Source organism: Cupressus sempervirens, chromosome 4 (assembly GCF_028749045.1).
Source record: "Cupressus sempervirens isolate cs-2001-9-10 chromosome 4, ASM2874904v1, whole genome shotgun sequence".
NCBI classification, from domain to species: Eukaryota; Viridiplantae; Streptophyta; class Pinopsida; order Cupressales; family Cupressaceae; genus Cupressus; species Cupressus sempervirens.
The window spans coordinates 857,160,148-857,173,636 of NC_143121.1; the positions used below are offsets into that span (position 1 = coordinate 857,160,148).

A 13,489-nucleotide genomic window follows, 5' to 3' on the forward strand; every position below is an offset into this window, starting at 1 on the left:
TAATCAGCTGGTGTTTCTTTGATGGCTGCTACCATTTCCTTCCAATATGGTGATTGAAAGGAAGGCCATTAGCATAGAGGTAAAGTGCAATGGCTTCATCAGCATGGTCTCTTGCCTCCATTTTAAATGCAGAGTGCAATGGGCCTCTTTTCTATGCTGATGCTATATTTTCTACTTCTCTCCCGGTACAAGTACTCGCATGAATCAATGTTTGGAAGATACAATTGGTTTCCTTTTAGTGGGTGGTTGCATTTTCTTTGAGGAAGAGGTTGATAATATCTTGTTTTAATCTTCTAACCAAATGATCAACAACTTCTTTTACAAACAAAGCTAAATGTGCATCAAACCATAGTTGTCAAAATCACTGAAAAATTGGCAAGTTTCAAGTAGTCGCCAAGTCTTCGGGACCGGTGAGTTTTGCCCGGAGTTACTTGCGACTTGACAAGCAAAAAATTTGTTGAGATTTTAGGAACTCTCTTTAAAAAATTAAATTATTATTATTTTGTTAAAATTAAAAAACAAAAGGCAGAAAGCCTAAGTTATATAAGATAGAGAATTACAATATGCTAGTAGAGTTGGGAAGAGGAAGATGTGATTGTAATGATGTATTTAATTCTAGTTTGACAAACTATTTACTATTTTGTTGCCCACCATCAACATTCGACACGAGAATGCGATCTTGTACCCACTATGCATTTATATATATATCTAAACTCTACTTGTTTCTTTTGTGTTCTCTTAAATTAACTCATTACGTGCATCTTCTTATTGAATTTTGCAAAAATAATGTATTTTTAATTAAATTTAAGCAATTTTTTTAGGTTCCGGATTTTTTTTGAAAAACTAGTCAGGTTTTCCTGATTTTTTTCGGGGGCTTGGCAAGTTGTTTCCAAGTGAGAGTTTTCCAACTATGCATCAGACAATCCCTTCCCCATTGCACCTTTGCACATTCCAAAAACCACTACCAATAGGGCCTATGAAAGGAAGTTTTACCTGGGAAGAAGAGCTATTGAAAGGTTTTCCTTTGTTACTTTGACAATAATTATAACTCCAAATATAGGAGCCACCTCCTAAAACCTATGATATTCTTGTTTTATGTCTCCATAGAAGAGACCATAGATGGAAAACTCGCAGATTACTCGGCGAGTTTTAAACACTCGCCGAGTATTTAGGCTGGGCGAGTAAATCCCAGAAAAACTCGCAGAAATAAAATCTCGGATGTTGGGAAAAAACTCGCCGATTACTCGGCGAGTTTTTACTAAAAACTCGGCGATATTCTTTTAAAAACTCGGCTGCATTGTTTGATGCCAAGAACTATTTACTATTTTGCTTCTTGCCATGAGCATTCCGCATGAGAATGCAATTTTGTATGCACTGTGCATTTATATATATCTAAACTCTGCTTGTTTCTTTTGTATTCTCTGTAATTAACTTATTAGATGCATCTTCTCATTAAATTTTGCAAAATAAATGTATTTTTAATTAAATTTCAGCAGTTTTTTGAAGTTCCCGAGTTTTCCCGAGTTTTTTTTTTAAATCGCCTAGTTTTTCCCGATTAAACTTTTGGGGGGCTTGGCGAGTTTTTGCTTTTGGTGAGTTTTCCAACTATGGAAGAGACCTTAAATCAATTTTGAAATATTCCCCTCCTTGCCCTCCCACCGAACTTTGACTACTGGTGGTGGCCATTCTTGCACAAAACAATGTAGTTTCTTTCTATAATAAGAAATCAAATAAATTTAAATCAATAAAAAAACTATGAATGTCAAGCATACAAGTAAAAAACAATGATATAAAACTATTCAAATAGATACCTAAACTTGTTTCTTTAGTTCTTTCATAAAAAAATTGAAAAGAACTTGAAATTTTTCTTCACAAACCTGAAAAATTCATCAAAATCTCTAAAAATATTCTTAAAAACACACAAGAATGAGATTAAATGCTTACCTCTAAAGTTAAAATTCTTTTGTGGAAGCCAGCTCTCGCCCTACGATTGATCCTCTTCGAAAATAATCAATTTGCCTTCAAAATGCCAAAATGGAAGCCAAATGCGAAGAGTAAACCCAACTGCAAACAAAATGGAGATTGAATGGTTGAAAGGCCTCTATTAGGGCCATTTTAGGGTTTGGCACAAAAACATATATATTAAAATGCACGACTTAATTGTTTTTAAGTGAAAATATTTTTTTAAATTTTTTTTCTGGGCGTCAGCCCATGGAGGCACCCGAATGCCATCCACAGGCACCTGGATATGGATGGATGCCTGTTTCAAGCATTCGTTCACATCCGGGTGCCTGTGGGTGGCAGGCATCCGTCTGCATCCAGCTGCTTGTAGGTGGCATCTGGTGGCATCCACAGGGCATCCATTTGTATACACGCCTCTGTCTGTATCAGCTTCCGTCTCCTGGGTTTTCCTGCAAGTATCGTATGGGTTTTCCTGCAAGTATCGTATCCTAGATGATAAATAATAACATAACAATAAATTAATATTAACAAATAATATAATGAAACGACACATTTTTTCTCATATCAAGGCATATTAAGAAATATCAATCACCCAAAAAGATATACAGAAAAATTAAGAGATCAAATTTGGTCTGCAGAAAGTTCAGTTTGAGGAATCAAAATAAATTATGTAAGTCCTGACAAGGGACATTACAGTAAACCTTGGGGTTGCCTTATTTGATCACACCGTTTTAGGTTTCATTGCCAAAAGAAGGTATAATGCTTGGTATTTTATTCTATATTGGTAAGTGTCACAAAACACGTGTCAAAACTGTGGCCAAAAATCTGCACCCTTGATATCATCTTTATATTGTGGCACCTTACTCCATCAATTTCATAAACTCTATCCTGTGGGAGTTTCAAGGTAAATGTCACCTATTCAATAATTTTAAAAAATAGCAATTCTACAAACAGATCATTGAGGACCCTCTTATTACCCTCACGCACATGCTTATTGTTTTTTATTTAAACCTTTAATAATATCCAGGAGAATATCAAACCAACAATTTTTATTAGAAATGGTCCATTTTTTAATGTTACCCATAAAACGAGACCATATCACAGCAGCATAATGACACTGTAAAAAATATGAAATAGATTTCCAACTCACCACAGAACAAGCAATGCACAAGAGTAGGGCTTATAACCCGTCTTTGGAGCAATAACTATCATTTAAAACAGCTTTTTTTGTGATTCCAACTTTTTAGACCAACAATGTCGCGGAGTTTCTTTTTCAAAGCGAGTCATTTAGACTAAGATCCCTTTTCAGGTTAATATGGCTTAGGATGAGTTTGGGTATATATGCTTTACCTTAATGACGAGAAGGGGGTGAAATCCACCCACTTAATACTGGAGAAAATAATAAGCTCATTAATGATTTTGATAGGTCTTTTCAGACAAAAAAGGTTCTTATTCAGAACAGAAAAAGTCCTTTTGCTGCCGTCAAAGAGATGGAATTCAGCTTCAGTTGTTCCCAAGTCTTAATATTTTGCTCAATACAGCAATCTTCCAAAGAAGATAAACCTTTAGTATTCGTACTTTCTAGCAGAGCAGACATGAAAAACTGCAAATGTTTTTCTGTTATGCTCAATATTCCGCTCGGCAAATCTTGATCCATCAAATTCACCATTAGAGTAATTAATAGCATCCACATTAATTGGTTTCTTGCACATCCAATGTTATGTGGGGAAGTGTTTCCAACATAATTTGACCCCTCCCATTCACCATTAGAGTAATTAATAGCATCCACATTAATTGGTTTCTTACACATCCAATCTTACCTGGGGAAGTGTTTCCAGCATAATTTGACCCCTCCCAGAAACAGGGATGTTCCAGAAACTTGGAAATCCATCCCCTGACCGTCCCATAAAATTAATCTAAATAATGTTTGAGTTTTAATAATTTGTTTGACTTCCCCTCTCCTTTGAACTCTCAATTTAAATTATTAAACACAAACGTTATATGTCAAGGTTGTACATTATAATCATTCTTTATCCATGTTTTCATATGAATATTAAATTTCTACTATATTTTTAATATTTTCCTCACTCTAGGGAAAAAAATCTAATCCAGAAACTTGTTTCCCTAAACCTGGGGTAACATAGTACACATCTTACAGGCCCTCCATACTAGGGAACACATTCAATCCTAATAGGGTATCATTAAACTTGGCAAACAAAATATCATGACTGTGTGGTCCTTCTCACTTCTTGGCTCCTTTGATAGAAGCATGTTGGATGTTTTTGTTTATTAGTAGTTTCCTTGTTGAATATTTTTCGATACTAGTAGTTTCCTTTTCTGACATCTGTACTATCACTTGACAGGAGGAATAATAGGACTGGGGGAAGCAGCAGAGGATCGTGTTGGATTGCTACATACCTTAGCCACACTTCCTGAGCATCCAGAGAGTGTACCTATAAATGCATTACTGGCAGTTAAAGGAACACCTCTTCAGGATCAAAAGGTGATTGTTCTTTCCACCTTTAAACTGTATATTGTTTACTTCAGTTATTAGGATGAAGATAATGGTAAGAGGTTTAGATGTTTATGATTAATGGCAAGTAAAATATATCTTTTGACAGCCAGTTGAAATATGGGAAATGATTCGCATGATAGCAACAGCACGGATCGTGATGCCAAAGGCTATGGTGCGGTTGTCTGCTGGGCGGGTTCGTTTCTCCATGCCAGAGCAAGCATTATGCTTTCTAGCAGGGGCAAACTCTATTTTTACGGGGGAGAAGTTGTTGACCACTCCTAATAATGACTTCGATGCTGATCAACTAATGTTCAAAGTGTTGGGTCTCATACCCAAAGCTGCTAGTATCCCTAGTGAAAGGAAGTGTGATGCCAATGAGGCCTCAGAGAATGATCCAGATACTGAGCTCATTGACAGTGCGGTAGTTAACTCTAGATGACTCAATTATGAAAAACAATTTTTAGAAATGAATATCAATGAATCTGGTGGCCTTCCTAATTGACATACAGTCCTACAATTTGTCCTTTAATATGAATTTTCATTAGCTGATGCTTGATTAGTGCTAGAAGCTAATAATAATAGTATTTCACATGGCTGTGATAATATAGTAGTTGAATTCTGTAACTTGTGTACCATAGTTGTGTTTCTTCAAGTGTTGCCCGTATTTTCACTGGATCATTTGGCTTCCAAATGTTTCATTGCATCATCGACTGTGTCGTGGTTCTTTAATTATCGATCCCCTTCTAAATTTTTGAATCTTGAGCAAGGTATCAAGGAGTTCAAAATATTTTACATGCAAGAGTTTCCTTTGAGGTTTTGTGTCTAGGATAAGTTTTCCAGATGTTGAAAAGACGTCACAGGCAAGCGCGAATCATCAATGATGTTGCACAATGTGAAATTTACGTTGAGTGATTTTAATGTGATCATGTTACCAATAAACGAAGACAGTTAAAACAGCCACTTCTAAGTCAGTGCTCAGCCTAATAATAAACTGCTGCTACGTGCATCGCATCAGGAGCTCTACCTTTTGAGGGATTAAACGAATTCTGCTCGCTGTTTTATTCTTAAAATATATTTTCAAAATATTTAATATTATTATTTTAATTATATTATATTATTTAATCAATATTAAATGATCATATTATATTTAAAAAGAGAATAATATGATAAAGATATCTTTTCAATGTTTTTAAATATTAAATATTTTATTGTCTTATAAGAACGCTCTTTGAAAATAGTTTTACAAATTCACATTAATTTTTTTATAATTTGAAATATTTTAGTATAATATATTTTAAATGTATGTGTATTATTATAAAAAATTAAACATTAAACAATAAATTGAAATTCAATTGATAAGAATACTTATTTTTAAAAATGGATTTTATGTTCATCTACTTAAAAAAAAATCATATTTAAATAAAATAAAATAAACAAAATTTTAAATATCAAATATTATAAAATAATAAATATTAATATTATATGCTTAAAAATAAAGATGTCTATTACTTTTTTTCCATTTAAAATGATTTCATAGCAGTCTTAGTTGGGCAAATACCTACTTTGTATTGCTGATCAACAAACTACGCTGTTTTTCTATAAAGTTGGATTTTCAATTTATAATGGGAGGTTTGGTGTATATTAGAAATGTGGGTATGATAGGGTTTGTGGATTCAACACATTTCTTCTATGACTTCAAATTTCCTTTTGCAAGTTGTGAACTTAAGGATTATAGATTTGAGCCATTAGTTATAATTTATGACTTAAAAATTTCATTACTGGGTTGCTTCAACTTTTGAGTTTGAGGCTCTTCGATTGGATCTTGGATCTAGTGTTTTGATTACGAAGGTATCCCTTTTCGATGCAGGAAGTGCCACAAGATCGGTCACCTTGCTGCTCATTGCTCCTCTGGAAAACCTAGACAAAAGAAGTCTCCTTGGTGGAAGAATGTGTCAGATGATCATTACACTGTCCTCAAAGCCCCCTCTATTGGGGATGGTGACCCTTCTCAGGACTCTCTGGTGGCTGCCACGACTGCTGTCTCGGAGGGCTCTCCTGTGGCCCCTTCGTTGGAAACCTCCTTTGTTCTACCCTTGTCTGCTGATGTCTCCTCTATAGATGTTTCTTTGGTGGAAAAGGAGTTTTTTGTTCCTCTTGGTTCTGTTGGGGGCTAGGACCTTGTACCCTCTCTTGGCCCCACCTCTGTTATGGACTTTCCTCCTGTTTCAGTGGGGGGCCAGCTGGCTTTGGGTTCTTCTAGGGAGATTGTTTTTTTTCCGGATTCCCCTGGGCTCCATTGTTCTGTCTCTTCTGGGGATTGGACTGTTGAGGTAGCTAAGGTGGAGGATGGTTGGACTACAGTAAGAAGAAAGAAAACTAGTCCATCTACTCCTCCTTTAGAAATGAATCTCCAATCATGCAATGGAGGCTCTAAATCAAAGGGCAAATCATTATGTATTTGGCCCTACCTCCTTTCTGGATCTTCTCTTTTGGCTAGTGATTGGCTTTTTGTCACCATGGTTACCCTTAGATTGGGGGGTGACTAGCTCAACATTTGTTTGTTGTACCTTTTGTTTATGCACTCATTGAAAATCTTTAGTCTTGTACAGGGTTTCAGGCACCCTTCAAAACTTGTTTTTCTTAATCAAAAACTTTTGAGTTTGAGGTTTTTTTTTTTTTTTCTTTTCCTCAATGCAATGAGATCTACAAGGTTTTCCTTTTTATACTATGAAATCTAGCCAAAGTTTTCTTACAATGTGAAAGTGTAGAGGGTTAGAAGATTTGTTTTTGGAAATTCAAAAGAAATTTGGTGGGTGCAATTTGATTGGATTTTTCGTATAATGTTATGATTATTTTTTCCTTTTGACATTGAGTTTTTACAATATTTTGTATTCAATGATGTGAAATTACTTGAATCTTACTTTCACAATTTTCACGTTTTGGCCAAAGTTTGGCTTTAGCGTTATCAAATATAGTTGAAGCTTGGTTGAAGTTTTCTTTTAATGTAATATTCCTTTGAGTTTACATTTATATTGACGAACTTTCAAAATCTATTTAATTTGTTCTAGCACACAACTGAGTTTTTAAAATTGGAAAACAATGCTTGAGAATGTAAATAATGTATGGAGATGATTCAGTCAGATCATATTCTCAAAAGGTCATTGAGATTGTTGCAAGCATTAAAAGTTGTGGAGAATTTGACTTGGCGAGTGAACAATGTGGGGGAGTGCCTTTGTGATACCAACATATCACACTAATAGTGTTAGTCCCTTTGTGATACCAACATATCACATCATTGTAACTAAGTAAAATTCCATAGCCAGAGGAACCTCACAGTTGAGTTATTTGATCACACGATTTTTATACATTATTTGGCATATGAGCTTCCAAGTTCTAGAGAGTTTTGGATATTTAGTAGATTCCATTACACTAATAGTGTTAGTCCCTTTGTGATACCAACGTATTGCATCATTGTAACTAAGTAAAATTCCATAGCTAGAGGAACCTCACAGTTGAGTCATTTGATCACACAATTCCTATACATTATTTGACATATGAGCTTACAAGTTCTAGAGAGTTTTGGATATTTAGTTGACTGCATTTAGAATACTATGCATTTAATTATGCATGTTGAAATGTTCATGAAACCTGCATCAACACTAGGAATTTGGTAGTAGCAAATATTTTGGATGTCATGGATCTAAAAAGTGTAGAGAATGAATTTGACTATTCCTTTAATCCTTTGACTCAAATATTTCTCACCAAGATTTCAACTAAGAAGCATGGTGAGGGGAATTTATGAGGAAAATAATCTCATTCGTAAGTCAAGAGTTTACTCAATGTTGACACTTGTGAACTATATATTCTCTTCTTTCTCAAAAGGGAGGGAGAATAAATTTAGCCCACTCTAGGTTTTCCTCTTTAATCTTTGATAAAATCTAGTGGACTTGAAATGATGTTCATATTTATTATCTTAAGTTATTAATACTTTATCTTGATTATTTTTAAGGATTTATCTCACATTCCTTTAGTATGTTACATAATTATATTGATTATTAATTAGGGTTATATAATTGATTCTCTCTTTAAACCAACATGTTTTTAAATAAGGTTTTATTGATATATTTTATTATAAAATAGTAAAATATTAAATCAATTTTAGTCATAACTATGAAATGTTACAAGAATAACACAAGAATATGTTATCCAAAAAATATAAATTATATAACGAAAGGAAAATCTTGAAATTTACCAAAGAGATCTATATTTTGAAACCTTACAGGTTCATGCAAATTGTGTAAAAACTAATTATAGTTCTTGCATTCTATAAAAATATCATTTTAATATATTAACTTTCAAAGGCACTCGTTACATTTTATAAATATATAATCTTTAGTGAAGGTAAGACTAATTGGTACATTACAGTTGCACCCATATAAATAGATAACCTAATTGAGAAATTACATTGGAATTGACTCAATCATCATTTTGTGGATAAGATTTTTTGTCTCAATGCTAGAGACTGTAAATCCATCTCGTTCCTTATATAAAAGTTGGAGACCTTTTGATAAATTAAAGGCATTATCTTTGCTAATCATTGGAACATTATCAGGTTTTAAATATTCCCAATTCAATTCTTCGAGTCTTTCATCAATCAAAGAATTGAGATACTTCAATGCATCTTCTTCATTAGATCCAGGATGGTCTTTCATGTAACATGTTATACATGATACCACTTCTCCACGATCTGCTTCAGCCTTCAAAAATAACATCATTTCATTGTAAGATTTCAAATATACTCATCTTAAATCTATGTTACTTTATCATATGCAGGAAAAATGGTTTTTTGAAAGTTTAATTGTTAAAATTTATAGCATACCTTAAAAGTCCTTGTGTCACCTCTTAATCTTAGGGTTAAGCATAATAGCTCATCAAACCTTGATGGATAATCAATTTCTTTGAGAACGTCATCGGAAAGAGGAACATCTAGTGATAAGATAGGTTGCAAGGTCACAACACGAGAACCTGCACTTACTTTTCCATTTTCTAAATATTCCTCTAAAGATGGCATATGACCCGTAGCAAGCCACTTCGCTTCTTTCATGTAAGCATCTATGTATACTTCCCACTACATTTAAAAAGTATTACAAATTATTACTTATATTTTATGATAATAAAAGTAACATGAAATACCTAACAAAACTTAGCACTTGAATAAATATTGCCAAATATCATTTCTTTATGATATCAAAGGGGAAAAATAGATAGATATCTCTCTCATACACTATACATTATAGGACAAATTTATATTACTTAAAAAACTTAAAGTTTACAAATCCTTACAGCTTTACGTGCATAGTCAAGAGTGTCTCTGCCTTGAGTTTTCTTGGCCTTTTGAGCCATGTCCTTCACAGCTTCATCAAAAGCCTTGAATGCAACTTCCATAAATTTTGGAAGTCCATCTATGATTGATAAATCCCACCTTACATGAAGAAAAATAATTTTAGTACTAAAAAATTGAGGTACAATTTTAAAATTTATTTATTAAGTATCAATGTCTAGAAATATGTGTTTTTGTAAGTAAAGAACATAGAAAAGCAAAAGCATTCATGCTTTCCCACAATTAACCATAATGAATTATAGTCAATATGTGAATTTCCTACACTAAGATTGATGTCTCTAGATAACTAGCTATATATCTAACTTATTCCATTATATCATTGTAGTTTACAAAAATTAATAAATGAATACCTTTTGATTGCTTTTGTGAATATGTTGAGCTCGTCAAAAGTTCCATAAGTATCATAAATATCATCCAAATATGTAACGAGTGCAGACATTTTTGCGAAACCAATTCTAAAAGCTGAATATTTGGGCTCAATACAACCTGTAGCTGCCCAAAGGTAGTACTCCACATGGCGATGGCGAGCAAAATCTAGTTTACCCAAATCAGACTCTATCCACCATCTAAAATGAACAAACATTGCTTGGTAAACTTGATTTTATAATCTCTGTTACATGTTATATTATAAACAACTAAGCATCAAATTATAGAGAATATATTTCATAACTTATAATTCTCACCTTGAGAGAGTTTGAAGCTCTTGTTGTTGTAGTGACTGGATTATATTGAAGTCCAACTTTGCCAATTCTAAAAGTTTTGTATAGAAAATACTACAAGAATTTAAATGTAACCATGTGAAATTCAGTTAGTGGTCATTAAAAGACTTACCATTAGAATTGGAAATCTTCTTTTTTCTTTTTATTGAAGTTCTAAAATGCTACTAAATTATTAACCAAATTTTTTAATGAGGACATTGAGTACAAGGTATAGAAATTACTTGTTTATTCTTTTGGAAGCCCATGAACTATCTGCTCCATATATATCAATATAGGTCCTTGCTTCCAACCTAGGCACATTGGTGTGCCAACCATACTCAAGATTGAACTTTACCTATTACATCACATAGATTAGAATGTCATTTAAGAAATGGATTCGTAGACTTAATATGAAAATATATGAATGAGCAAGGGCACCTCTCTTGAAAGATTTAAATTGCCAATCTTTGGTAGAACTTGCTTTAAATATGCCATTGTAAAGGATTTTGCATCATCCAAAATATTCTCCCCGGGAAATACTATGAGTGAAGCACGAAATAAATTTAGAATATTTTTTATGTCCTCTTCATTTGTTTGACTAGTTGAATCCAGGAATGGTCCATCTTTAAGAACAAATTGTTGCAATGCATCTGCCACAACATAAGATCTTAGAAAAATTAAATATCTCTCCCCCCCCCCCCACCCCGTCTCTCTCTCAAAATCAAAATACACATGAATTCCATTAGCTTTTCCATATTGTTTTACATCAAAAATTTTATGGACAATGTCACTATTGCAGAACAAGGTGCTTTTCCTGACACTTATTGTGGCCTAAATATAACTAATAGTAATCTCAAGTGTTTCTAAAAGTTCTAAATGAGTTTTGAACTTAAATGAAAATAAAATTGATTTAGTAACTACAAAGACTACCTGAAGAGACATTATATCTATGCAGGCGAAGAATTCGAAAAGCCAAGGCTGTAGTGTTCAGCTCTGCATGAGTACTCTCTCTACCACATCCAATGCCTACATTGCTCCAATATCTGTTATTTAAATAATTCTTAGATATGAGAACTGTCCTTATGAATAGAATTTTGATCTAAGACTAATATCTAAATTAGAAAATTTTAGACCATTAAAATCCATATATTATGTGATTTCACATGAATCATCTCAATAAATTAAAATTTAGATTATATTCATTAGAACTAATCCCTTTACATACATATATTTAGGAGCACAAAAATGCATTGTGGTTAGTTTTTTTCTATTTGAAAACTCAATTTTTAACATAAACAATTGACAAGTAGGAGATATTCTACACATTAAGTCAAATTGTGATATTGCATTCAAATGTTTAGTTTTTTTAGTGAAATTCATTGACCCATGTTTTATGAGTACTAGTTCACAAGAATCTATCTCTTATAAGAATGATTGAAACACATAGCACTACATATGGAACATGGATCAATGGTTTCATTATGAATTCTTCTGAACCACTATTCATGAAACATGTATCAATAAATTTGATTCAAAAAACTACCAAAATTGAATTCTAATAACAATATCATAACATAATCAGTCTTTACCAAACACAACACAATCACACTAGACAAATCATCTAAAATCAAACTAACCCACTGATTAATAGATATCACATGATATCCTAACAAATCATGTTGTTTAAATTCTATCATATATACAACTAATATATTTCTATTGCCCTTTTAGAAAATCCAAAAAACAAACATAACAACATTCATCCGGAAGCTGAAAAACACACATACCTGTAAACATAGTCGAGAGCTGTTTTTATTTCATTTTGAAAATGACGGTCAATTCCCAAGCGTTCTACACTGTCAACCAGTGAAAGATGTTGAATCAGATCGTCTGCAGATGAAGAGTGTAGAGGAAGGGCACTGAACATGTTCTTCACATCCTTTATCAACTTCTCAGCACGTTCACCATAGCAGGGAGCCTGTGAGTCATCACACACCCAACATGGTAAGACAAAAATAAATCAAACTCCAGATTCTGCTGTACAACTTTTCATTTCTCTTCTATCTTTTGTTTGCTCGCTAAGATGATCAATCATAAAAATTTGTCAAAAATATTGATCAATAAGAACATTCACATAATCCAATTCAAATTATGCACTCACTAAAATGATCTTAAAGTGAATATAAATTAAGAAATAGGAAAAGAACACAACATATTATGCACTGACAGTAACTTTTATAAGTCTTTGTTCATTCATGAAATGTTGGAAAATGAAAAACCCATAAACTAATCCAAAACTACTAGAACGATTTAGCCATTAAACTGAGCTCAAAACAAATAGCACCTCATAAGCCTTTGGGAGAGATTGTATGAAATCATCGTCCCACAAGTTAGGGTGATGATTGCCAATACGCCGTGTTATGCCTTCATCAGTGGTAATCAGTGCCATATTCATGATGGGATTTGGAGCAACTCTAGGGAGCAGAGGGATGCATTTGGTGTTAATTAGGTTATGTGCTCTAGTATTGAAAGGCTTGTGACGAAAAAGAGGCTTGTGCTTATGATGAAAAAGAGGCTTCTGTAACTTGGGTGATACAAGCATAGTGGAAGCCATTGGTGGAATGCAACCCAGAGACATTTTGGCTCTAAAGACTAATGCTATCCTTCTCTGCTTTTGCTTTGTGCTCCTTTACTCCGAGCTTTGTGCTTCACTCCAATTTATAGAAATCTTTAGGAACATGGAGATTAAAAAAAGAGGGCTACCGCTGAAACAGTTATACTGCGTTAAAACGTGGAAAGCATTATTTAAAGCATTGAAAACATGATAAAAACTTTTGAAGGAGAGAGAAAATAGCATCGTGAGAAAGCGCAATGCGGAGAAACAATTGTGAAATCTGCACGAGGTATATATAG

At 33.4% G+C, this 13,489-nt stretch overlaps 2 protein-coding genes across 2 annotated transcripts in view; one reads left to right on the forward strand and one right to left on the reverse strand.

The window, feature by feature from the left end:
- The window catches only part of BIO2 (Radical SAM superfamily protein), a 95,960-nt gene extending 90,859 nt beyond the window's left edge, over positions 1–5,101 (forward strand). The window contains exons 5-6 of the mRNA XM_089827191.1: positions 4,326–4,465; positions 4,584–5,101. Coding sequence (XP_089683317.1) covers positions 4,326–4,465; positions 4,584–4,916 — 473 coding nt within the window. The 3' untranslated portion in view covers positions 4,917–5,101. The remainder of the gene's footprint in view (positions 1–4,325; positions 4,466–4,583) is intronic.
- Positions 5,102–8,799: 3,698 nt separating this feature from the next.
- Positions 8,800–13,287, reverse strand: LOC149564114 (alpha pinene synthase, chloroplastic). The gene is made up of 10 exons (XM_089827192.1): positions 12,921–13,287; positions 12,364–12,554; positions 11,507–11,619; positions 11,015–11,226; positions 10,819–10,931; positions 10,562–10,651; positions 10,229–10,444; positions 9,821–9,959; positions 9,357–9,605; positions 8,800–9,234 (listed from the first exon to the last, which is right to left on the reverse strand). The coding sequence occupies exons 1-10, from the start codon at positions 13,212–13,214 to the stop codon at positions 8,938–8,940; spliced, it is 1,914 nt and encodes a 637-aa protein (XP_089683318.1). The 5' UTR covers positions 13,215–13,287; the 3' UTR covers positions 8,800–8,937.
- Between the last annotated feature and the right edge of the window lie 202 nt (positions 13,288–13,489).

Bases quoted from the DNA above. Each gene is read 5' to 3' on its own strand.
- LOC149564114 (XM_089827192.1), bottom strand. From the start codon at position 13,214: ATGTCTCTGGGTTGCATTCCACCAATGGCTTCCACTATGCTTGTATCA. The intron at 12,555-12,920 runs GTGCTATTTGTT...GATGACTCACAG, and splicing joins CTCTCCCAAAGGCTTATGAG to GCTCCCTGCTATGGTGAACG. The intron at 11,620-12,363 runs GTATGTGTGTTT...TTTAAATAACAG, and splicing joins GCTCTCGACTATGTTTACAG to ATATTGGAGCAATGTAGGCA.